This window comes from Panulirus ornatus, chromosome 6 (assembly GCF_036320965.1).
Source record: "Panulirus ornatus isolate Po-2019 chromosome 6, ASM3632096v1, whole genome shotgun sequence".
In the NCBI taxonomy this organism is placed as follows: domain Eukaryota; kingdom Metazoa; phylum Arthropoda; class Malacostraca; order Decapoda; family Palinuridae; genus Panulirus; species Panulirus ornatus.
Window position 1 is genome coordinate 54617305 of NC_092229.1, and position 26843 is coordinate 54644147.

The following is a 26843-nucleotide window of genomic DNA, read 5'->3' on the forward strand; positions in this document are numbered from 1 at the left end:
CCTTAACAGACCACTGGCAGAGGGCAACTCTAGTGCAGTGCATGCAGAGGCTCATACCTAATGTTCCTACTGGCTACTACTACCTAATGCTCCTACCGAGTACTACTACCAAAAGTTTCTACCTAATACTCCTGCCTAAATGTTCCTACCTACTGTTTCTATCTACTGCTTCACCACTGTGCCAAAAGGCATGGCTAGTGCATGGTGCTCACCACAGGAATATCTAGTCACAAAGAATAAGTTGTACGAGTTAAGTGTTATCAGGTGAATGTATGACAAGGGTAGCTTGTATGTTTGTGGACAGAATGCCAGCAGTCCACATGTGGGAGAGGCAGAAAGAAAAGACAGCTACCTGGGTCAGAGGAGAGCAACTTGACAACTAAAGTTCTGGCTCACTAAGCAGCGATCACTAATCCTCCCAATACCTAGGCGGGTTGACTGGTAATACACCTCCATGGTCATTGACTGCCTACCAACTACTACCTAGTTCAACCAATTTTTGAAAAGGGGGAACTGTGTAATAACTATCTATCTAACTATACTTCTGAAACCTGTTCCCTGCATAAAATTCCATCAATGAGGTGGCCACTACAAGTCTCCACTTATCCCAGAGCATATGTGCCTACATATACTAACAACTAGTGAGAAAAATACCCAAAATGTACATCAATAACATTTTCTGACTGAACACTAACATCTGAAAACAGAAATCTTTAAAAGGTTAGATTAGTAAAGTATGTATTAACAGAAAAAAATAGATGGCAAAAAAAGTGTTTGAAAACTGAGGCCTACTCATGAAAAGCATGAAAGATCATGGCTGGGATTTACTGGACAGCAATAATCAGGCAATGTAAGCAAAAATTTCAATCTTTTAAAAGCTTGCCTTTTTAAACTGAGTTTTATCAACAACAGAGGCTTGCACACTGTGTAGTCACCAAAATCAAAACATCAGTAAGAGATGGAGTGTACAAGCTAAACTATAATTCCTTACCAAACCTACCTCTATTTTCTGTGCCAACAGTGAGGGCTTGAAGTTGCTCTTAATGACAACCTTCACTTCCATTTTTGTGCGTCCAACCTCACGTACCAAAGGGATAACCCTGAATGGCAAGGAGATGTCTTTTGTTGTACGGTACCTTTTGAGAAAATGCCAATAAAATGTAGTCTTAATAAAGGATGGACTGCAGTGGACTGCTTCAAAATTATATCTATTTATATCTTTATTAAATTTTGTCACTGTCTCCCGCATTAGCAAGGTCACGCAAGAAAACAGACAAAAGAATGACCCAACCCATCCACATACACATGTATATACATACACGTCCACACGCACATATACATATCCATACATTTCAACGTATACATATGTATACATACAGACATATACATATATACACATGTACATAATTCATAATTGCTACTTTTATTCATTCCTGTCGCCACCCCACCACACATGAAATGACAACCCCATCCCCCCACATGCACGTGAGGTAGCACTAGGAAAAGACAACAAAGGCCACATTCGTTCACACTCAGTCTCTAGCTGTCATGTATAATGCACTGAAACCACAGCTCCCTTTCCACATCCAGGCCCCACAAAACGTTCCATGGTTTACCCCAGACGCTTCACATGCCCTGATTCAATCTACCGACTGCACATCGTTCCAATTCACTCTATTCCTTGAATGCCTTTTACCCTCCTGCATGTTCAGGCCCCGATCGCTCAAAATCTTTTTCACTCCATCCTTCCATCTCCAATGTGGTCTACCACTTCTCCTCGTTCCCTCCACCTCTGATATATATCCTCTTTGTCAATCTTTCCTCACTCATTCTCTCCATGAGACCAAACCATTTCAAAACATCCTCTTCTGCTCTCTCAACTACACTCTTTTTATTACCACACATCTCTCTTACCCTTTCATTACTTACTCAATCAAACTGCCTCACACCACATATTGTCCTCAAACATCTCATTTCCAACACATCCACCCTCCTCCACACAACCCTATCTATAGCCCATGCCTCGCAACCATAACATTGGTGGAACCACTATTCCTTCAAACATACCCATTTTTGCTTTCCCAGATAATGCTCTCACCTTTCACACATTTTTCAACGCTCCCAGAACTTTTGCCCCCTCCCCCACCCTTTGACTCACTTCCGCTTCAATGGTTCCATCCACTGCCAAATCCACTCCCAGATATCTAAAACACTTCACTTCCAGTTTTTCTCCATTCAAACTTACCTCGCAATTGTACCTAATAACCTTGATCTTAATCACATTTACTTTCAACTTTCTTCTTTCACACACTTTACCAAATTCAATCACCAGGTTCTGTAGTATCTCACCCGAATCAGCCACCAGAGCTGCATCATCAGCGAACAACTAACTCACTTCCCAAGCCCCCACATCCACAACAGACTGCAAACTTGCCCCCTCTCTCCAAAACTCTTCCATTCACCTCCCTAACAAACCCATCCATAAACAAATTAAACAACCATGGAGACATCACGCATCCCTGCCGCAAACCGACATCCACTGAGAACCAATCACTTTCCTCTCTTCCTACTCGTATACCTGCCTTACATCCTCGATAAAAACTTTTCACTGCTTCAAGCAACTTGCATCCCACACCATATATTCTTAATACCTTCCACAAAGCATCTCTATCAACTCTTATCATATGCCTACAACTCCAATTGCTTTTCTAAGTATTTCTCACATACATTCTTCAAAGCAAACACCTGATCCACACATCCTCTACCACTTCTGAAACCACACTGCTCTTCCCCAATCTGATGCTCTGTACATGCCTTCACCCTCTCAATCAATACCCTCCAATATAATTTCCCAGGAATACTCAACAAACTTATACCTATGTAATTTGAACATTCACCTTTATCCCCTTTGCTTTTGTACAATGGCACTATGCATGCATTCCGCCAATCCCCAGGCACCTCACCATGAGTCATTCACCATGAGTCATACATTACATATCTTTACCAACCAGTCAACAACACAGTCACCCCCTTTTCTAACAAATTCCACTGCAATACCATCCAAACCCACCGCCTTGCCAGCTTTCATCTTCCGCAAAGCTTTTACTACTACTTCTCTGTTTACCAAATCATTCTCCCAACCTCTCTCACTTCGCACACCACCTCGACCAAAACACCCTATATCTGCCACTCTATCATCAAACACATTCAACAAACCTTCAAAATACTCATTCCATCTCCTCACATCACCACTTACCTGTTATTACCTCCCCATTAGCCCCCTTAACCGATGTTCCCATTTGTTCTCATATTACACACTTTATTTACCTCTTCCCAAAACATCTTTTTATTCTCCCTAAAATTTAATGATACTAACTCACCCCAACTCTCATTTGCCCTCTTTTTCACCTCTTGCACCTTTCTCTTGACCTCCTGCCTCTTTCTTTTATACATCTCCCTGTCATTTGCACTATTTCCCTGCAAAATCATCAAAATGCCTCTTTCTTCTCTTTCACTAACAATCTTACTTCTTCATCCCACCACTCACTACCCTTTCTAATCTGCCCACCTCACACGCTTTTCATGCTACAAGCATCTTCTGCGCAAGTCATCACTTCTTCCCTAAATACATCCCATTCCTCACCCACTCCCCTTGTATCCTTTGCTCTCACCTTTTTCCATTCTGCACCCAGTCTCTCCAGTCTCTCCTGGTACTTCCTCACACAAGTCTCCTTCCCAAGCTCACTTACTCTCACCACTCTCTTCACCCAACATTCTCTCTTCTTTTCTGAAAACCTCTACAAATCTTCACCTTCACCTACACAAGATAATGATCAGACATCCCTCCAGTTGCACCTCTCAGCACATTAACATCCAAAAGTCTCTCTTTCACGAGCCTATCAATTAACACATAATCCAATAACGCTCTCTGGCCATCTCTCCTACTTACATACGTATACTTATGCATGTCTCTCTTTTAAAACCAGGTATTCCCAATCACCAGTCCTTTTTCAGCAAACAAATCTACAAGCTCTTCATCATTTCCATTTAAAACACTGAACACCCCATGTACACCAATTATTCCCTAAACTGCCACATTACTCATCTTTGCATTCAAATCACCCATCACTATAACCCGGTCTCATGCATCAAAACTATTAACACACTCACTCAGCTGCTACCAAAACACTTGCCTTTCATGATCTTTCTTCTCATGCCCAGGTGCATGGGCACCAACTGCTTCAAAATAAAAAGATTAAAATGGAGTTTCACTCAGTCTTGGATATAAAAGGAAATACTTGAGTGGAAGGCAGACTAATGTTTTTTACAAAGAATTTTTCCCCGTGACATTCTATCACTTGACACTCATCCACTGACCTATCATAAATTCTCTGGCTAAGAATCTGACATGCTAAGCTATTTTTCTAAGATTTGCTCCATGGACATGTACTCTAACCAATTCATTTTGGGTTACTTAACTTACTGGGGGTGAGAAATCCTCTTTTTTACATCATAAATTTTCACTTTGAAAAGCAAATGGATTTGTATGTACCATTTATGGATCTGGAGAAGGCATATGATAGAGTTGATAGAGATGCTCTGTGGAAGGTATTAAGAATATATGGTGTGGGAGGCAAGTTGTTAGAAGCAGTGAAAAATTTTTATCGAGGATGTAAGGCATGTGTGCATGTAGAAAGAGAGGAAAGTGATTGGTTCTCAGTGAATGTAGGTTTGCGGCAGGGGTGTGTGATGTCTCCATGGTTGTTTAATCTGTTTATGGATGGGGTTGTTAGGGAGGTGAATGCAAGAGTTTTGGAAAGAGGGGCAAGTATGAAGTCTGTTGTGGATGAGAGAGCTTGGGAAGCGAGTCAGTTGTTGTTCGCTGATGATACAGCGCTGGTGGCTGATTCATGTGAGAAACTGCAAAAACTGGTGACGGAGTTTGGTAAAGTGTGTGAAAGAAGAAAGTTAAAAGTAAATGTGAATAAGAGCGAGGTTATTAGGTACAGTAGGGTTGAGGGTCAAGTCAATTGGGAGGTAAGTTTGAATGGAGAAAAACTGGAGGAAGTAAAGTGTTTTAGATATCTGGGAGTGGATCTGGCAGCAGATGGAACCATGGAAGCGGAAGTGAATCATAGGGTGGGGGAGGGGGCAAAAATCCTGGGAGCCTTGAAGAATGTGTGGAAGTCGAGAACATTAGCTCGGAAAGCAAAAATGGGTATGTTTGAAGGAATAGTGGTTCCAACAATGTTGTATGGTTGCGAGGCGTGGGCTATGGATAGAGTTGTGCGCAGGAGGGTGGATGTGCTGGAAATGAGATGTTTGAGGACAATGTGTGGTGTGAGGTGGTTTGATCGAGTAAGTAATGTATGGGTAAGAGAGATGTGTGGAAATAAAAAGAGCGTGGTTGAGAGAGCAGAAGAGGGTGTTTTTAAATGGTTTGGGCACATGGAGAGAATGAGTGTGGAAAGACTGACCAAGAGGATATATGTGTCGGAGGTGGAGGGAACGAGGAGAAGTGGGAGACCAAATTGGAGGTGGAAAGATGGAGTGAAAAAGATTTTGAGTGATCGGGGCCTGAACATGCAGGAGGGTGAAAGGCGGGCAAGGAATAGAGTGAATTGGATCGATGTGGTATACCGTGGTTGACATGCTGTCAGTGGATTGAATCAGGGCATGTGAAGCGTCTGGGGTAAACCATGGAAAGTTGTGTGGGGCCTGGATGTAGAAAGGGAGCTGTGGTTTCGGGCATTATTGCATGACAGCTAGAGACTGAGTGTGAACGAATGGGGCCTTTGTTGTCTTTTCCTAGCGCTACCTTGCACACATGAGGGGGGAGGGGGATGGTATTCCATGTGTGGCGAGGTGGCGATGGGAATGAATAAAGGCAGACAGTGTGAATTGTGTGCATGTCTATACATGTATGTGTCTGTGTGTGTATATATATGTGTACATTGAGATGTATAGGTATGTATATTTGCATGTGTGGACGTGTATGTATAGACATGAGTATGGGGGTGGGTTGGGCCATTTCTTTCGTCTGTTTACTTGCGCTACCTCGCAAACGCAGGAGACAGCGACAAAGCAAAATAAAAAAAATATAATAATAAATTTTCACTCAAAAGTATATAGCCCATCTCTTACAAAAGAGAAACATATCATTCTGACTACTGATTAGAACAGAGGAAAACTTGAAGACAAAGTAGAAAGCTCCAGTGAAACTGAAAGCTCCAGTGAACAACACTAAATTCACAGTAAAGTGTACTTGAAGCAGGCATGAAGAAATACTGGTCCCAACACTGATGTCTGGCTGTGAAACCCAAGTATATATAGGTTACAAAAGCAAAAAATTGGGCAACAGAGTTGAATTTAGAAGGATAGACAGAATGAATCATGATGTGGGACTGTGTTTTGGAGGAAGTCATTATAAAAGGCACAGGGCTATAAGTCTTTTTAGGATGGTATGGTCATACATAATGAATAGCAGATAAGCTAGTCAAGAAGCTTAACAGCAGAACAGTAGAAAGCAGAGAGAGGAAAGGCAGACTGCAGAAGTAAGGGATATATGAAGTGCCCTTAATCAGCACAATATCAACACAAAAAGGGAGACAGACATGGGCAGGAATATATTTTCATCATATACATGCACCCTTTTGTAGATGGGAATGGTTGGTAACAAAGTTCAGCCATCTTAACTTTCTCAGTACATCAGACTTTGAAAGTAGGCAAAGTGCAGGTCTAACGGAACTACCCAGAGCAGAATCAATTCCTAGCATTTAAGATGTGTCAAAAACCACCACCTATGTCAGCAATTTTTGATTCTCTGGCTTTCATTAGTACACATATGAAATTTTTCTATTGCTTTGTTTTTGGAAAATTAAAAAAAAAATGATGATCCAGCTTAGCAAGGAGGAGTTTATCTAGCTACTGTGCATCATTTCTTGCTTAGCAAGGTAGTGCCAATTACAGATGAAGAATGGGCTCATTCACTCATATCCACTCTCCCGCTTTCAAGTGTAGTGCACCAAAATCAAAGGCTCCCCAATCCACAGCCAAGCCCTACAAATGTTTCCTTGGTTTCCCCTAACTGCTTCACATGCCCAGGTCCAATCTACTAGACATGTCTTCCCAATACACCATATCACTCCATCCCATGCATATCTCATATCCTCCTGCATGTTCAGGCCTCAATCACTTAAAGCTTTTTTCACTCCATCCTTACAACTCCTTCTCAGTTCCTCCTTCTCCCTGTTCCCTCAACTTCTGACATGTATACCTTCTTATTTAGCCTCTCCTTACTTATTCTCTCCAAATGTCCAACCATTTCAGCGAACCCTCAAACATACTCTTCTTACTACCACATCTCTCTCTTCCCCATCATTTGTATTCGATCAATTCAACTCATATCGCATACTGTCCTCAAACATTCGATTTTCAACAAATCCACCCTTCTCTATATATTCAATGAATATGAATTCTATATCCAAGAATTACAACACAAATGGGTTCAGTGAGTTATCAATACCCTGGCCACACATACAGGAAACATCAGACTCCCTCTAAACTAGAGGTTAGATCTGACATTACAACTAGTTATCAACTAAGAACTTACTATGGGTGAGCTAGATACCAAAAGTGAAGGAGAACTATCTATGAAAGAGTACAGGTGGTGTCGATGTCAAGCAGTGCTCCTCACTTATTCTCTGTATCCTGAGGTAAGTGTGGTAGCATCTATCTTAATCATGATTTTAAGTTTCTTTCATAATTCATACAAATATGCTTGCCTGGACAAGGCAAGATATTCAATTTTCTAACTTTTTTCAACACAAAAGTGGGGCTTTACAGGAAATAAAGTTGTCTCTATAAACTTTTAAGATGAAAGTGCTTCTACCGGCAACCAAGGATGCCAATCTAACATTGTGTTGCATACAAATCTATATCACTGAGAAGCTAAAATGTTTGCAATTCACTCATTTCATGCCTGAAAGTGTCCTAACCGGTCATATTCATGGTAATCTGATCTTTATATAGTCCAAGTACAATATTCTGAGTTTTACTGTCACTTACCTCATGAGTTCAAATTCCCCATCTGGGGGAACAAAAGATATTGAGTGCTCTGTTTCAAACTTTGACAGTTTAACACACTGATGGAACTGACAGTCATCGATTGCAATGCTTGTTTTTCCAGATCTTTGCGATTCATCAGATGAACCTATAACAGCCAAGATAATTATGTCATATAACAATGTTTAAAAAAACCTGGTTAAAAATCCAGACAGATGAAGTAAAAATAGTCAGAAAGAAGAACTAAATTATGACAGGTATGATATGATTAAGCATGAACTCTTGCCCAAGTAAGTTTGCACATGGATGCCAGTGCTTGCACAAAAAAAAAAGATCACAAGTAGACACATACACACATACACCTGATAAAAACCTTTAAGTCTTAAAAACTAATCAATGATGTGGACAGTGACCAGTTCTTTGAGACATGCAGGGACGAAGCATCCAGAAACTTACTCTAAAAGATGTATAGAAGTATTTTCATGGTATAAGAGTGGTGGATGAATGGAACAGAATGAGTTATATGATAGTACAGAATATTCAGTGTCTAGGGCCTCACGAGCATATAATTCCCTCCCATACAATACAAAAAAAAAGTTATGTGAAATAGTTCAAAATTCTGAACAAGTTTGATAAGGTAAATCACACACATCTTTTCGAAATACAAAAGAAATACAGTTACCAGTACAAATGGAATAAAACTCAATGTCAAAAGAAGTGGTACTGATGTGGGAAAAACTTCTTTTCCTTTTCCTACAGGTGTGTTGAGCACCATCAGACGTAGTGAATGCTAAGACTAAAAATACCTACAAAAGTTGCTCAGACAAATATTTTATAAACTTGGGTATGCTCTGAGAAAAACACCAGAAGAAACTGTATAAATGACAGAGGTAACGGGGACACTAGAGGGCTAATGTGCACCAACGGGGAGTCAGTAATAGCTTAAAAAAAAATTACGTGAGGAATTACATTTTCTTTAATTAGAATAGTTTTTTCTTTTACCATTTTCTTTAATCAAAATAGTTTTTTCTTTTACCAGACAACCTTAGTCGTGGGCCCATCAAGCCCCTTGTTGTCTGTATTGCTCACATAAACTCATGTAGCAGTTAGCATCGCCGATACAGAGGTCAGTCTCCCCAGGTTCAAATCCTGAGTCAGGCCATTGGCCCACAAACCAACTCACCTATTCATCCTCCACTTGGGCCTGTCGGATAAATAAGTACCTGACCCAAACTGGTGTGTGTGATTACTATTTGTGTGCAACAGGAAAATAGTTTTACACTCATGTCTCCCCATCTTTTAACCTTGTATACATTTACTATGTCTTTTTAATGTAAGTATGCGCACACACTTTTTCATTTCTAATTACATAAACTCTTCTCATGACACATTTGAACCTATTAGTGTCTCTATAATCTACAAACTCACCAGCATTCTTTTAATACACACCTTTCCATACATTAGAGTGAGACTTCCTAGTCATAGGTGCTGCAACTAAGAGATAGCTAAGAAAACAATGCCAGGGATCCACTTACCTTTCTTAGCATCCATGACAATTTTGTCATTGATACCAAACTTGCACTCTGGCATGCCAGACAGGTAACTCTTCATAACTACCTTTCCTGCCACATGAGCTGACAAAACCTGACCTGAAGATCAAATCTGGCATTAATAAACATGTGGATTAAAGACAGGCAAAGAAAAACATATGAATGGTGTTCTTGGCCTGTATATTCAGTGATACTTAACATGTACAGCTGAAAATCTTGTATTTGTAGTCAGAAATTGGTTCTATTAAAGACAAATGTCTGCACTTTGAAAAACATATCAGAAGCATGCTCAACTATACCACAATGCCTATGAAGCTGAACTTAAACATGACAAATATAATTCATCTACCTGCCTTTCCCACACACATCTAAACTCCAGCTATCATGAATAATATCATGAATAATGTAACAAAACCAGAGCATAACATCCACAGTCAAGGCCTACAGACTACTCTGGAATGCAATGAAAGTTTTAAATGTCTCCCTTCAGCCCAATGACAGCTTGTTGCTTCCTCAATACCCTAAAAATCCAATTTATACTATGCATGTCACTTGTCCTTCTGAATGATCAGGCCCCAATACCCTAAAGCATCCTTCACTCCAACCTTGATCTTCCTCTTCCCCTTGTTCCATCCATTCCAACACATGTATACTCCTAGAACACTTTCCTTCACCCATTCATGTGTGAATCATTTCAGCACACCATGGTCAGCCCATATAATCAGACTGCGCTTAGTACCACACCTTTTCGTGTGTCATTCCCGATGAATCACCTCAAACCACATATCTTCCTGAAGCATTTAATTTCTAACACATTCACTCTCTTCCTTTATTAGCATTCATGACTTAAGTCACATTCATACAACACTGTCAAAACATACTCATCCTTGTTCTGACAGACAGTCTTCAACTTGTGTCACCTCAACATAGGCATAAAATGATGCAATTTTTCATTTCCAACATGATTAGTAATACAGAAGTATAGGTAAAAGACTGGAAGAATATAATTCTTTTTTCTTTTTTTTATATTAGCTGAAACAACACAGGCAACTGAGGCCCTAAGGACTGGTGATTAGGAATACCTGGTGTAAAAAGAGAGATATACATAAGTATAAGTATGTGAGTAGGAGAGAGGGTCAAAGGGTGTTGTTGGATTAAGTGTTAATTGATAGGCTTGTAAAAGAGGGACTTTTGGATCTTAATGTGCTGAGGGGGCAGCTGGAGGGATGTCTGATCATTATCTTGTGGAGGCGAAGGTGAAGATCTGTAGAGGTTTTCAGAAAAGAAGATATAAAGTATGGGAGAAGAGAGTGGTGAGAGTGAGTGAGCTGGGAAAGGAGACTTGTGTGAGGAAGTACCAGGAAAGATTGAGAGTAGAAAGACAAAAGGTGAGAGCAAATGACAAGAGGGGAGTGGGGGAGGAATTGGATGAATTTAGGGAAGCAGTGATGGCTTGTGCAAAAGATGCATGTGGCATGAGAAATGTGGGGGAGGTGGGCAGATTAGAAATGGTTGTGAGTAGAGGGATGAAGAAGATTGTTAGTGAAAGAGAAGAGAGAGGTGTTTGGACTATTTTTGCAGGGAAGTAGTGCAAATGACTGGGAGATGTATAAAAGAAAGCAGCAAGAGGTCAAGAGAAAGGTGCAAGAGGTGAAAAAGAGGGCAAATGAGAGTTGGTGTGAGCAAGTATCATTAAATTTTAGGGAGAATAAAAAGATGTTTTGGAAAGAGGTTTCAAGGGTATTGCTGTGGAATTTATTAAAAAAGGGGGTGACTATGTTGTTGATTGGTTGGTGAGGATATTCGATGTATGTATGGTTCATGGCAGTGCCTGAAGATTGGCGGAATGCATGCATAGTGCCACTGTACAAAGGCAAAGGGGATAATGGAGAGTATTCAAATTACAGAGGTATAAGTTTGTTGAGTATTCCTGGGAAATTATATGGGAGGGTATTGATTGAGAGGGTCAAGGTATGTACAAAGCATCAGATTGGGGAAGAGCAGTGTGGTTTCAGAAGTGGTAGAGGATGTGTGGATCAGGTGTTTGCTTTGAAGAATGTATGTGAGAAATATTTAGAAAAACAGATGGTTTTGTATGTAGCCTTTATGGATCTGGAGAAGGTATATGATATGGGTTGATAAAGATGCTTTGTGTAAGGTTTTAAGAGTATATGGTGTGGGAGGTAAGTTGCTAGAAGCAGTGAAATGTCCTTACCATGGATGTACAGCATGTGTATGAGTAGGAAAAGAGGAAAGTGATTGGTTCCCAGTGAATGTTGCTTTGCGGCAGGGGTGCGTGATGTCCCCATGGTTGTTTAATGTGTTTATGGATGGGGTGGTTGGGGAGGTAAATGCAAGAATTTTGGAGAAAGGGGCAAGTATACAGTCTGTTGGGGATGAGAGGGCCTGGGAAGCAAGTCAGTTGTTGTTCACCTATGATACAGCACTGGAGGCTGATTTGAATGAGGAACTGCAGAAGTTGGTGACTGAGTTTGGAAAAGCGTGTGAAAGGAGAAAGTTGAGAGTGAATGTTAATAAGAGCAAGATTAATTGGGATGTAAGTATAAAAGTAGAAAAATTGAAGGAAGTGAATTGTTTTAGATATCTGGGAGTGGACTTAGCAGTGAGTGGAACCATGGAGGGGGAGGTGAGTCACAGGGTGGGGAAGGGGGCAAAGGTTCTGGAAGCAATGAAGAATGTGTGGGAGGAGAGAAAGATATCTCGGAGAACAAACATGAGTATGTTCGAAGGAATGGTAGTTCCAACAATATCATATGGTTGCGAGGCATGGGCTATGGATAGGGTTGTACAGAAGAAGGTGGATGTGTTGGAAATTAAATGTCTGAGGACAATATGTGGTGTGAGGTGGTTTGATCAAATAAGTAATGAAAGGGTAAGAGAGATGTGTGGAAATAAAAAGTGTGTGGTTGAAAGAGCAGAAGAGGGTGTCCTGAAATGGTGTGGACATATGGAGAGAATGGGCAAGGAAAGGTTGACAATGAGGATATACGTGTCAAAGGTAGAGGGAACAAGAAGAAGACCAAATTGGAGGTGGAAGGATGGAGTGAAAAAGATTCTGAGTAACTGTGGTCTGAACATAAAGAGGGTGAGAGGCATGCAAGAAACAGAGTGAACTGGAACAATGTGGTATACTGGAATTGACAGGTTGTCAATGGATTGAACCAGGGCATGTGAATCATCTGGGGCAAACCATGGAAAGGACTGTGAGGCCTGGATGTGGACAGGGAGCTGTGGTTTCGGTGCATTACCCATGACAGCTAGAGACTGAGTGTGAATGAGTGCGGCCTTTTTTTGTCGGTTTTCCTGGCACTACCTCACTGAAGCAGGGAGAAGCGATGCAGTTTCCTGTGGGGCAACATAGCACTAGGAATGGATGAAGGCAATAAGTATGAATATGTGCATATGTATATATGTATGTGTATGTATGTATACGTGTATATGCTGATGTGTATATCTATGTATAAGGTGGAAGGATGGAGTGAAAAAGATTTTGAGCGATCAGGGCCTGAGCATACAGGAGGGTGAAACGCATGCAAGGAATAAAGTGAACTGGGACAATGTGGTATACCGGGGTCGATATGCTGGGAATGGATTGAACCAGGGCATGTGAAGCATCTGGGGTAAACCACGGAAAGTTTGGTGGGGCCTGGATGTGGAGAGGGAGCTGTGGTTTCAGTGCATTATACATGACAGCTAGAGACTAGGTGTGAGCAAATGTGGCCTCTGTTGTCTTTTCCTAGCGCTACCTCACATGTGCAAAAGGGGAGGGGGGTGCTATCCCATGTGTGGCGAGTTGGCGACGGGAATAGGTGAAGGCAGCAAGTATGAATATGTACGTGTATATATGTATATGTCAATGTATGTATATGTATGTATACGTTGAAATGTATAGGTATGTATAAGTGCATGTGCAGGCATTTATGTATATACATGTGTATGTGGGTGGGTTGGGCTGTTCTTTTGTCTGTTTCCTTGCGCTACCTTGCTAATGCAGGAGACAGCGACTAAGTATAATAATATAAAAAAAAATAAAGAGTGTATATGGGTGTTTATGTATATGTATTTGTACATGAGTGGATGGGTCATTCTTGGTCAGTTTCCTGGTGCTACCTCACTGACATGGCAGACAGCAATCAAGTATAATAAATTAAATAAATAAAGATATAGCATTAATGGGATAGCCTTGATTAGGGCCTCAGCTGCCTGTGTCATCTCAACTTCAAAAAAAAAAAAAAAAAAATTCAGAGCCAAAATAATCATGTTTCCCTCACTAAACATAATCATATTTATCCCTTCTTTTCATAAACCTCAACCTCATCCTGAGCCTTCAATGAGCCTCTTGGTTTACTTATTTATGTCTAATGTGGCAGAAAAAACAATGTCATTCACACCAATAAAGGCAGTTCCTAAATTTTTCAATATGCACACAGCTGTTTTACTGAGACTAAGTTCATTTGATATGCCTATGAGAACACAGAAATACAAACATGATAACTTCCAGAAAGCTATCTCACCCTTTAGCAGCAAGTACATTCATGGCCAGAGAAAGGAGACCTAGCCAGAACAAAGTCAGGCCAAACATTAACACATGGGTTGGAGGTAAGTGAATGCAACTCTGTCATATTGCTGAAAGAGGAAAGAAATTTCTCTAAAACAAAACCAGAGCAAATCTGAGGAACTCTTACCTTGAGGAGACATCAGCAAGTTAACATATTCAATAACATCAAGGAAGAGTTCATTGCGTCGGTATTTGATGCCCTCTCTGCGCCATCCAATCTGTCCTGTCACCTGTTGTAAAAATCATGTCAGCACAAGTCCAAAATTTGTATACCTAAATAATCACCAAAACACTTTACCAGTTCTCCTATACTTCAAGAGGTATCTATCTCTACTGCTCTTATCTTTAATCAATCATAGTTGGAATTATTTTCTCATGTAATTTTCTTGCACACTCTTCTCACATCATTTCAGTTTACCAAAAAGTTCAATACACATTCAATTTTTCTTCCTTTCAAGTCTTTGTTCTCAACTTTAGCTTTATCACTTCCTAGATTTCACTCCTAATTACCTTCAACAGATGCATAACTTCTAATTCTTTACCATTCAAAAGGAAAATAAACAGTGACCATCCATATCTTTCAAAATTATGTACTTTCTGCATCCACTACCTCCAGATATAACCAAAGTGACAAAACAATGAACCCAACATCTTTGTTTCAGCTAGCACGGCAATGGCACCTTCATGTATGGCCAAAACTACAATATGCTTCTCAAGTTTAGTCACCTTAGCTAAAAAAGGAAAAAGAGATAATCAGAGGTGGTTCAGAAGACATCAATAAAAATGGTACCAAATTTAAGGCTGCAGAATTTCAAGGAAAGACTAAAGGCTTTAAATTTACCCACTTTCAAAGAGAGAAGAGGGTGGGATGGCCTCATCACATCCTCTAAGTTCACAAAACAACTTGATGACATACTGAGCAGTTCTTCAAGCAATGTATAAATAAAACTGCCAAAGGACATAACATGAAACTAAACATGATTTTGTTAAAGAGATGTGAAGAAGTAATTCTACAGAATGAGAATAGCAGATGAATGGAATAGAGAGACAAAACTTGGTTAATGAACACAACATAAAGAAATATAAGAGGTTGCATGATAGAGACTGTTCAAGAGAAGAGGCCCCATGAGTGTAAAACTCCCTCTTTGTTCATTACAAATAGGGAATCATAGGAGTAACTTCCCTTCTCTTCAATCATGATACAAAAGTATACTACTATCATCCTAATTACTTTTATGTAATATCCCAACCAAAGAAACATAAAAAAATCACAGCGACATTACATGACCCCAAATGTGACCTTATCTGCTTCAAACAACGACTAACTCAAATACGCACTAGTTCCTGAATAAAAGATTTTAATAGCATTCATAAGTCTTCCATATACACCATGTACTCAAAACTTTACAAAAACTTCCTGTCCACTATATCATATGTTTTTTCTAATACATTAATACAGAATACATCTTTCTCTCAACCACCTACTCATTTATCTATGTATCTATATCTCTAAAGCCCAATCCCAAGACGAACTCCCTCAAAAGGGTGTCCACAGCAAGTCTCCATAAGTGGTGAACTCCAGTGCCACTTCTTAACCTACCTTAGTGCAAAAATCCCTTCCTAAATTCTTATAAAATAACAGATGGTCTGGGAGAAAAAACAAAACTTCAAAACTGAATAAATGAAAAGACAAGCAATTGGTTACTTAAAGAGTAAAAGGCCTTGAAAGACATTTGAAAGAAAAAACAAATAAAGAAGGTACAACAGAGGACCAAAGATAATATAATTCAAGCTAGGCATTGTTACAACTGTCATTAAACAGTAATTAATACAGTGTAATGAACACATTATGAGTAAAAATCTTTTACTATACAGTTGAGAGCATGAGGCAAATTACCTGGGAAGTAATCTGTGACTGCTCCTCTTTACTGGCTGTTTTGATACCTTGTTGAGTAATAAATGTCTTGAGAACTCCTGTGTCAGTGTTCTGGGGATATCCAAAATCAAGGATCTCTGTAACATAGGGCATACTTTGTTACAAAATGATAAATGAAAATGTGAATCAATGTCATTTCAATACATAACATAGGGATGAAATCTGTATAATCTTAAACTCAAACCTCAAACTTGATGTTATAATAAATGAAAATATTCCCTCAATTCAGTGAGGACAAACTGATGATAATCTGAAGATCCATCCTGAAGCTCAAACAGCCATGCAACGAAACATCCTTTCAAACGCAAATCACTATCAAAAGAACCACAGTGCTCAATCCCTGTACTACACAAAAGACAACACTGCACAAAGGTAAAACAAGCTGAAGAATGTTTATCTACTCTACACTTACATAATGTTCCTCTTAACTTACTAAAATGCTATAAAAAATGTAGCATCAAGATTCCTGAAAAACTTATGTTATTAATGATATTTCATAGCCTAAAATTATGTAGTCAGTTTTAGTACACTGACCATGAAGCTCATAATCCAAACAAGAATCCTTAACAGAAAATAAATTACATATTGATTAATTGATTGATTACCTGGAAGACTCTTCCTACACAGAAATTGGAACACATAAAGAGTGGCTTACCTTCCACCTACCTGCCTCACTGAGCCTTAAGCATGTAACATCCTTAGTGATGAAAAACCTTCATAAACCATGCAACATAAAATCCAACTTTTTGCAACACAACCTGCATAATCAAATAGCACGCAGGTGAAATTCTTCAAGACAACTAATGTCAATGGCCAGCACAGCTGTGAGATTTGGCCAACACGTTAGAACATTAAACTGCTAATGATAAAAGTATTAGGCTAATTACTCATTCCATAAAACTTAAGTTCCTTGACCATGACCTTGAAACCAAGTTCACACTGCCTCAAAATGTGAAGACATATCTTCACACAACAATGCACTGATGTCTAACAGTTACAATTAACTTCATTCCTATATACATATAGACATGATGTACTTATCAAACAGGCATGCTGTACTTGTCTTATGGGAGAGCTACTCCTTCCACACAGACATGCTGCACCTATTATACAGGCAAGCTGCACTTATCATTCTGGCATGCTGCAATCATTAAGAGAATTTACTTGGTAAAAGCAAACCAGTATCCTCTACCCAAGTCCAGTAGAGCTGGCAATGAGCAGGATGCCACATTCCTTATGGTAGTCTATGACGACAATTTTATTTTTTTTTTTTTTGCTTTGTCGCTGTCTCCCACGTCTGCGAGGTAGCGTAAGGAAACAGACGAAAGAAATGGCCCAACCCACCCCCATACACATGTATATACATACACGGCCACACACGCAAATATACATACCTATACATCTCAATGTACACATATATATACACACACAAACACATACATATATACCCATGCACACAATTCACACTGTCTGCCTTTATTCATTCCCATCGCCACCTCGCCACACATGGAATACCATCTCCCTCCCCCCTCATTTTAATAGTAAAATAAATTATGGACTAGACAAGTTAACAATGTAAAGGAAAACCTCTTTTATCCATAATTTGAGGCAATGAAATGTTCACAAGCTTCAAGCTTTATAATTCAGGTTGGCAACCTTCCAATATGAAATAAATAAGAAATAAAAAAAGATACATAAAAATATTTCAAATCCCAAGTGAACCACAATGATTAGTGTACTCACCACTTGATGTTTTGCGGCACTGGCAATTGTTTATCATCTCCCATGTGCTCTATAGCACAGTATTTCTGGTATAGTGTTGTTGTGTGCTGACTTGCACATGCAATGAAGTGGACTGTCAGTCTCTCAATTACCACCATTGTGCAATTTGATTATACCTGCTGTGATTTTCCTACAACTTCCTGAGTTTGTGTTTGCAAATATGGCATTCAAAAGTCCAGCAACACATTCTCCTACCCCAGAATCAGCAGGTAAATGGAAAAAAGAACTCTGTGACCTTAAAAATGAAAATAGAAGTCTTATGACACACTGATGCTGGTGAGGGAGCATCCACACGGTAGAAAGTGCCCACAAATTTTAGTGAGGGTTAGCAGAGTAAAGCACAGGTCACGGGTGGAGCAACAACATTCCTGCCAGCAGGTCAGTCTCACAGTTAACAATGTCGTGCAGATCTGTGCTATTTGTGCAATTCAGTTATACCTGCAAATGTGGTTGTCCTCCATCCCTCTGTGTTTGTCTGTGAATATGGCATACAAATGTCTAACAAAATTGTCTCCATCCCCAAAACCAGCAATTAAATAGAAGAAAACCTCATTGAGCTCAGAATCAAGGCTAGAAACATTAGCTGATGCAGGAGTATTAGCACTTTGGCATGCTTACTGCCTGAGTGATTCTAAAATCAGCAAGAAAAACAATACAAATAAAATTTTGAAGTGCTGTGGTCCACTCAACTTCAATGTCTACCAATGTAACCACAAGGAATAGAAATCTACTTATGGAGAAGATGGAGAAAATGCTGTCATTATACAGAGCTTGAGAAGAAGACAATGTGATTGAGCCAGAGCCATTTCAAATAAGTAAAGGATGCCTAGATAAGTTTATTCAATATCAAAAGGTACATAACTTGAAGGTAACAGGAGAATCCACCAATGATATATGCGATTTCTCTTAGTGTGAGATCTTTGCTGAACATAACTCCCACATACAGAGAGGGATGGGCAATTTCTGAATTATCAAAATCATTAGAAATAAAACTCAAATAACTGGAATTTTCTTTATCTAAAATGCCCAAAGTCCCTAAGCATTTCAGATAACAGAGGTTTTACTGTACCATAATAATCATCTTGGTTTCCAGAGTCAGAGCAACCTCAAAACAATGCATAACAAACATTCACATGGCAATGCATCCAGGAACCAAGCTCCATATCAATAACTCCAGCAATAATAAATTTGTCATCCAGATATAAATGTACAGGAGGTAAAAAAGAAAAAAAATCAGAAGAAACAATATCAAAACAATGTTTCCCTTCACTAAATGGGTAACATTATTCAATGCACACAAAATATAAACCAGATTCAAGCACAACCTGTATGACAAGAAATGATAAAAGGCTATATAAAAATGCACAAATCTTTTGACAAGCCCAATTATGCAAATGCCATGTCACCAAAAACTTACCATCAAGTAGTTCATAGATAAGCACAAAGTTATTTTTCACATTCTCTTCAGATATCTTGCCAAAATAGCTGCTCATCACCTGTTGGAATAAATAACAATAATAAATCAGGGAAAATCTGGAAACTTAATCAAGAAATCATCCCACATTACCTTGCTAAACACAGCTTTCCCAAATAATATTTTATGCATGGATACTCCCTGCAGATGAGAATATGTTCTGCATGGATACTTCCTGCAGATTAGAATATGCTCTACATAGATAGTCCCTGCACATTTGAATATGTTCTACATGGATACTCCCTGCAGACCAAAATATGATGTGCATGGATACTCCCTATTGACCAGAACATGTTCCACATGGATACTTCCTGCACACCAGAATATGTTCTGCAATCAATTCATTCTTTTTCTAGGTAAATATTCCCTCAAAAAATAAATCCCAACCCCATAAACTATCTCATTAACACATTCCCTTGTGAAGTTTATCTGTATTTGTTTACTGCATCTTATTTGTATCAATTCTTGACATCTCTTGGTTATCTTTAATTCTAGAGCTATGAACTTTGTTAAAAAAAAAAGTCATTTTTTTATACTTGTTCAATCTTACCTCAAGCATTTTGAGGAGGAACTCAAACACTTGTGAGGCATTAACATTTTGCTTGGTGACTGCAGCAACCCAAATGTTGGCACGCTGAAATGATCCAAAATAGGAAATGTATGGCACAAATTCACTTGGCAAAACCAACAAAAACATTGTAAAATTTCATGTCTGGCTGACAAAACCACAACATTGAGTCACTTGAAGCATACAACCACCATCAAATTTAAAAGACAAACACTCTGCTTACACTGTGTGAAATGAACTGCATGATACAGAAAGGTATACAGGTGTCCAGAAATGTGCCTATGACAAAAGAGACAGCATACACCACCTCAGAACAATGAACTACACTACACAATAATTAGTAGGCAGCTAACAACCTGGTATTATTACCATGACCACTCGCCTAAGTATCAGGAGGGTTAGTGACAGCTGCGTAGTGAGCCAGCACTTCAGTGGTTGTCAAGTTGCATTCCTCTGACCCAGGTATCTTTTTTCTTTCTGCTACACTCACAGTTAAACTACTGGCGATCTGTCCACAAACTTACAATCTCTCCTTGTCATACATGACAACAGTGAACTCACACAGCTCATTCTTTGTAGCTATAGATATTCCTGTGGTGAGCACTGTGCACTATCCCTGCCCCTTGGAAAAGTGGTAGGAGCAATAGATAGGAGTATTAGGTATGAAGATTTAGGCAGGAGCATTAGGTATAAACAATAGATAGTAGTAGGTAAGAACATTAGGCAGGGGCATTACTTAGTAGTCAGTAGGAACATTAGGTAGGAGCCTCAACAAACACTGTACTTGAGTTGCCCTCTGCCAACAGCATGTCAAGGGTGAGGCACGAAATGCTAAGAAGTGGCACTGGAACTCACTAGTCATGGAGACTATTGCCATGGCCACCCTCTTGTGGGAGTTCAAGTTAGGAACAGGCATCAGAGATATACAGGTGCTCCCAAATCTATGATGGGATTACATTCCAATAAACCCACTGTAAGTTGAAAATATTGCAAGTTGAAATTTTTTTTATTATACCTAATCGCCATCTCCCGAATTAGAGAGGTAGTGCAAGGAAACAGACAAAGAATGGCCCAACCCACCCACATGCACATTTATATACATAAATGCCCACATATGTACATATACATACATATACATTTCAATGTATACATACATATATATACACAGATATATACATAGATACACATGTGCATATTCACACTTGCTGCCTCCATCCATTCCCGTCGCCACCCCACCACACAAGAAACAGCATCCACCCCCCAACCTCCAGTGAGGTAGCGCCACAAAAAGAAAAAAAAAAAAGGCCACATTCGTTCACACTCAGTCTCTAGCTGTCATGTGTAATGCATCGAAACCACAGTCGAAAATACATTTAATAATTCAATACTGTATATCTAACCTCTTGAACATTAGAGCTTAGCCTACCTTACCTTAAACCTTCTCAGAACACTTACATTTCACATCTACAATTATCACAGGCAGCTTAGCTCTTCCTTAAAAGCTTCTGCATCTCAGTATTGGCACTTGCTGCCTCACTGCTAACCTAAACATTATGAAAATTATGACACCTTTTGAAGGGTTAGGACCACCCATGACATGCTGTAAACATTTGCAAATATGTAGGATCATCGGCACTCCATTCTAGTGTATTGAAAAGACTTCTTGCCTTAGCCTGGATCATCGATAGGCTAAGCAGTAAGTGCTTCTGTATCTGGTCTTCCATCCACATAAGTGAATTTTTCCATATCAATTGGCCCAGTTCTTTTCCTCATGATGACAGTAGATTTAACCAATGCTGAAGACTTTGCTGCATCATTGATTCGCTTCTTATCCTTTAAGATGGTTGAGATGGTCTATTGCTAAAGTCCTAACTCAAGTGCGATGGCCATCACTGGCTTGCCACCTCATACTTTAATTTCACCTCGAGTAACTGCCTTCCTCTTCTTAACACCAGAAGCAGGAGACACAGGGGCGTCTTGTAAACATGATGGGATTCAAAAGTACAAAACACAAAATCAAAAAAATGGTGGCAACACAGCACACTGTAAAGGATGTTTACATACATAATTACATGGATGACTGGAAGCTTTGGCTCGCTACAGCTGTTCAGCATCACGAGAGTATCACACCGCATATCGCTAGCCCAGGAAAAGATCAAAATTCAAAGTATGATTTCTACTGAACACATATCGCTATCGCACCATCATAAAGAAAAAAAATCGTTAGACGAACCACCATACATAGGGGAGTACCTGAAGATAGATAGATAAATAAATAGACAGAAGAACAAAGTGAACAGTCATCCACAACTTAAGTCCGTCAGGATAGCATCTACGACACTTACGTGAAATAAATCAGTATATTACAATAACTATGAAATAGAGACCATTTGCTTAGCCAAGTATGAGTTAATTTCACATAGCAAACACTATGAAACTTAATAAGATAAGGCCATATCTGACTGCCAAAATCTAATGAAGTAGCTGCATATTACAGATGGTGAACACTATTCCTGGATAGTAATGCACTTTTTACTACTGCACACCCAGTGATTTGACAATTCTGCAAGGAAGCTACTTCCACCTGTCCCTCTTTTTATGCAGTCAAAGTTCACTACAGAGCAGATATGTGCAGTAGAAAGTGCACCAAAACTTCAGCGAGGATCGGCAGGTGTAGCAAGGGTCCTGGGTTTAGTGATTTGCTATATGATTTTGTATGGGGTTTTTGCAGAAAATAACCCCTGTACAAAGCTTTTTGAGGCCTCTTCCCATTATAAGTAATCCTCAAACTTGCTATATTAATTCTGATCATAGCACTGAACTAGTTAACCAACAACAATGCTGCAATCACTAAGTACATTTTTAAATCAAGTGGAACAAAATTTTTAGTACATGGTGAAATCAAAGAATTCTAAACTATCTATACTTTATTCCTCCCTCTCTAGTATTTTCAGAGCAACAAAATGCTCAGGTGTTGAGTGAAAATTTTAGACCCGTTTCTCAGATGAAAATCAAAGACTAAGATGATGTTCACTTAAAGTTATACATGAAAGTCATGAATGTACACATTACATCTCAAAATTGATAAAAACAGTTTAACATTCAAACACGTGGTGCAAACTATAATCCTGCAACAGACTCACCTTTATGTGGAAAAAACTAGTACGTGCAATGTTGGTAACTGGGGAGCGCACTTGCTGCCGAGCATGGATCACATTCACTCTGAATGCATCCACTGCATTGCGACCAATATCATCCCGATATACTCGAGAAATAAGCACCTCCCCCTTATGGTTATATATAAACAGACCACCCAACATCCTGGAGGCCCTGAAAATAAATAATGAAAATGCAGCATACATAAAACAAGGTCATTAGATGGCACATTAGATAGTACCAATTCATGTACATATTCATTCATCTAATGTTAATTTTCCATTTATATACCTACAGTTTTAATTACCAGCCATACCAATATCCTCACTAATCAATTGGCTGTGAAGCGAAAATTATCAGTCCATAGATTGCATGACCAATTTACAAAATGATTAACTAAATTCCTTGAAATGCAAATTCTTTAAGATACTATACTATGTCTCGAAATAATGTCATCATGAAAATCATTAATACTTACAAACAGCATCCTTCAGAGTCATTGTGACAATAATCATTTTTTCATATACACTCGCCATTTCCTGCTTGAGCTAGTTACCACCAAGAACAGACAATTAGGCCTCAGAGGGAAAAATCCTTACTTGGCTCCTTGCTCTGTTCCTTCATTTGGAAAGTAATACAGCAAGGGAGGATTTGCAGCCACTCATTCCTGCCACTCTTAGTTTCCTTCTACGACACACAGGGAATACCTAGGCAGTGTTCTTTCTCCTCAGTCCCCAAGGACAAGTAATCATTATAAATGAGTGAAAAATATTCAAGTTATTTGTTGATGCATTAAGGTTACGATGAGAACTTTTCAACTATGAGCCAATTTTGCCAAACAAAGTCTCCCTGAATATATCATAATACAGACTAACAATTAACAATCATCATCCCAGAGATGTTATACACTACTGTTAATACAGGTGCACCACTGAATTTCTGGCAACTGATGGTTCAGCACCCCCTTTAGTCCAGAAAAAATTACGTGAAGGAACTTGAAATTACCGCGGCCACCAAACTAGCTTAATGGGCAGCCACATACGGCGTTGTGTGTAGGGCACGCTTATCTACATTCTTTAAACAGCACTTGTTGGTGGTGATACCAAAATCCTGCGAGATTCTTAGCTTATTTTGCTTAGATTTAACCCTAGCTATGGCTTCGAAGATACATGAGAGTGTCAATCGTGGTGTCAAACGTAAACATCAGTCCATATCAATCCCAGATAGAGTAGAACTGTTGAAAAAATAGACCATGGTGTTTCGGGGTGTATGCTGAGTGACATCTACAGTATTGGGTCAACTGTTTATGATATAAAGAAGCAAAGGGAGAAAATATTGAAATTCTTTGCATACAGCGATTCCAAGGAGCAAATGATGATTAGAAAAACTATGAAAGATGGTAAGTGTACTTAGCTCGAGTGATGATGGAATGGTTTCTACAGCGTCAGAGTGATGGAGTGGACTTGTCAGGTAGTATGACAATGGACCAGGCTAAGTTGCATCATAAAGAACTTAAATTACAACATGAGTATGACTAGTGAATGGCTTCAAAGATTCAAGAAGTGTCAAGGAATTTCCATGAATAAACTGTGCAGAGAAAAGCGGTCTGCAAACCACAAAGGAGCTGCCGATTATGTGGACAAATTTGCGAAACTCATAGCTGATGAGCACCTCAGTCCTGAGCAGGTGTATAATGCAGATGAAATCACATTATTCTGATGATGTACACCAAGGAAAACACTAACAGAAGACGAAGAAGACCCCACAGGATTCAAACAATCTAAGGACAGACTTACCATCTTATGGTGCTCAAACATTTAATATTTGTGTAATTTAAATTTCTAGCAGTCCATGGTACAATTTAGACACATGGGAGATGTATAATTAGTGGGTTAGAGGTGTGTTAATGAATTATTATTACATGACCACGGTTGGTCTGGCAAATGGTTAATCCAGCAAAGCTTTGGAACCAAGAGTGCCAGAAAAGTGGGGGTGCACCTGTAGTACAAATATGTATAAATCATTATGATGCACATTTGCACTGTATTTCTGTACCTCAAAAACATATTTATTATCATTTTTTATTATACATTGTCGCTGTCTCCCACGTTAGCAAGGTAGCGCAAGGAAACAGACGAAAGAATGGCCAAACCCACCCACGTAAACATGTATATACATACACGTCCACACACGCACATATACATACCTATACATTTCAATGTATACATATATATACATGCACAGACATATTTATTTATTTATTCATTTATTTTGCTTTGTCGCTGTCTCCCGCGTTTGTGAGGTAGCGCAAGGAAACAGACAAAAGAATGGCCCAATGACCCACATACACATGTATATACATACACGTCCACACACGCATATATACATACCTATACATATCAAAGTATACATATATATACACACAAAGACATATACATATATACACATGTACATAATTCATACTGTCTGCATTTATTCATTCCCATCGCCACCCTGCCACACATGAAGTAACAAACCCCTCCCCCCTCATGTGCACGAAGTAGCGCTAGGAAGAGAACAAAGGCCCCATTCGTTCACACTTAGTCTCTAGCTGTCATGTAATAATGCACCGAAACCACAGCTCCCTTTCCACATCCAGGCCCCACACAACTTTCCATAGTTTACCCCAGACGCTTCACATGCCCTGGTTCAATCCATTGACAGCATGTCGACCCCGGTATGCCACATCATTCCAATTCACTCTATTCCTTGCACGCCTTTCACCCTCCTGCATGTTCAGGCCTCGATCACTCAAAATCTTTTTCACCCCATCTTTCCACCTCCAATTTGGTCTCCCACTTCTCCTCGTTCCCTCCAACTCTGACATATATATCCTTTTTGTCAATCTTTCCTCACTCATTCTCTCCATGTGACCAAACCATTTCAAAACACCTTCTTCTGCTCTCTCAACCACACTCTTTTTATTACCACACATCTCTCTTACCCTTTCATTACTTAATCGATCAAACCACCTCACACCACATATTGTCCTCAAACATCTCATTTAAAGCACATCCACCCTCCTCCGCACAACTCTATCCATAGCCGACGCCTCCCAACCATACAACATTGTTGGAACCACCATTCTTTCAAACATACCCATTTTTGCTTTCCGAGATAATATTCTCGACTTCCATACATTCTTCAAGGCTCCCAGAATTTTTGCCCCCTTCCCCACCCTATGATTCACTTTCGCTTCCATGGTTTCATCCGCCGCCAAATCCACTCCCAGATATCTAAAACACTTCACTTCCTCCAGTTTTTCTCCATTCAAACTTACCTCCCAATTGACCCTACTGTACCTTGCTCTTATTCACACTTACTCTCAACTTTCTTCTTTCACACACTTTACCAAACTCAGTCACCACCTTCTGCAGTTTCTCACATGAATCAGCAACAAGTGCTGTATCATCAGCGAACAACAACTGACTCACTTCCCAAGCTCTCTCATCCACAACAGACTGCATACTTGCCCCTCTTTCCAAATCCTTGCAGTCACCTCCCTAACAACCCCATCCATAAACAAATTAAACAACCATGGAGACATCACACACCCCTGCCGCAAACCTACATTCACTGAGAACCAATCACTTTCCTCTCTTCCTACACGTACACATGCCTTATATCCTCGATAAAAACTTTTCACTGCTTCTAACAACTTGCCTCCCGCACCATATATTCTTAATACCTTCCAC

At 39.5% G+C, this 26843-nt stretch overlaps 1 protein-coding gene across 1 annotated transcript in view; it reads right to left on the reverse strand.

Moving 5' to 3' along the window:
- Positions 1 to 26843, reverse strand: part of AP-2mu (adaptor protein complex 2, mu subunit) — a 67906-nt gene that overhangs the window by 33453 nt on the left and 7610 nt on the right. The window contains exons 2-9 of the mRNA XM_071662986.1: positions 23097 to 23283; positions 19936 to 20019; positions 19329 to 19407; positions 16091 to 16206; positions 14321 to 14423; positions 9600 to 9713; positions 8068 to 8212; positions 1001 to 1136 (exon numbers count right to left, since the gene is read on the reverse strand). Of these exons, the coding sequence (XP_071519087.1) occupies positions 1001 to 1136; positions 8068 to 8212; positions 9600 to 9713; positions 14321 to 14423; positions 16091 to 16206; positions 19329 to 19407; positions 19936 to 20019; positions 23097 to 23273 (954 nt within the window). The 5' untranslated portion in view covers positions 23274 to 23283. The remainder of the gene's footprint in view (positions 1 to 1000; positions 1137 to 8067; positions 8213 to 9599; positions 9714 to 14320; positions 14424 to 16090; positions 16207 to 19328; positions 19408 to 19935; positions 20020 to 23096; positions 23284 to 26843) is intronic.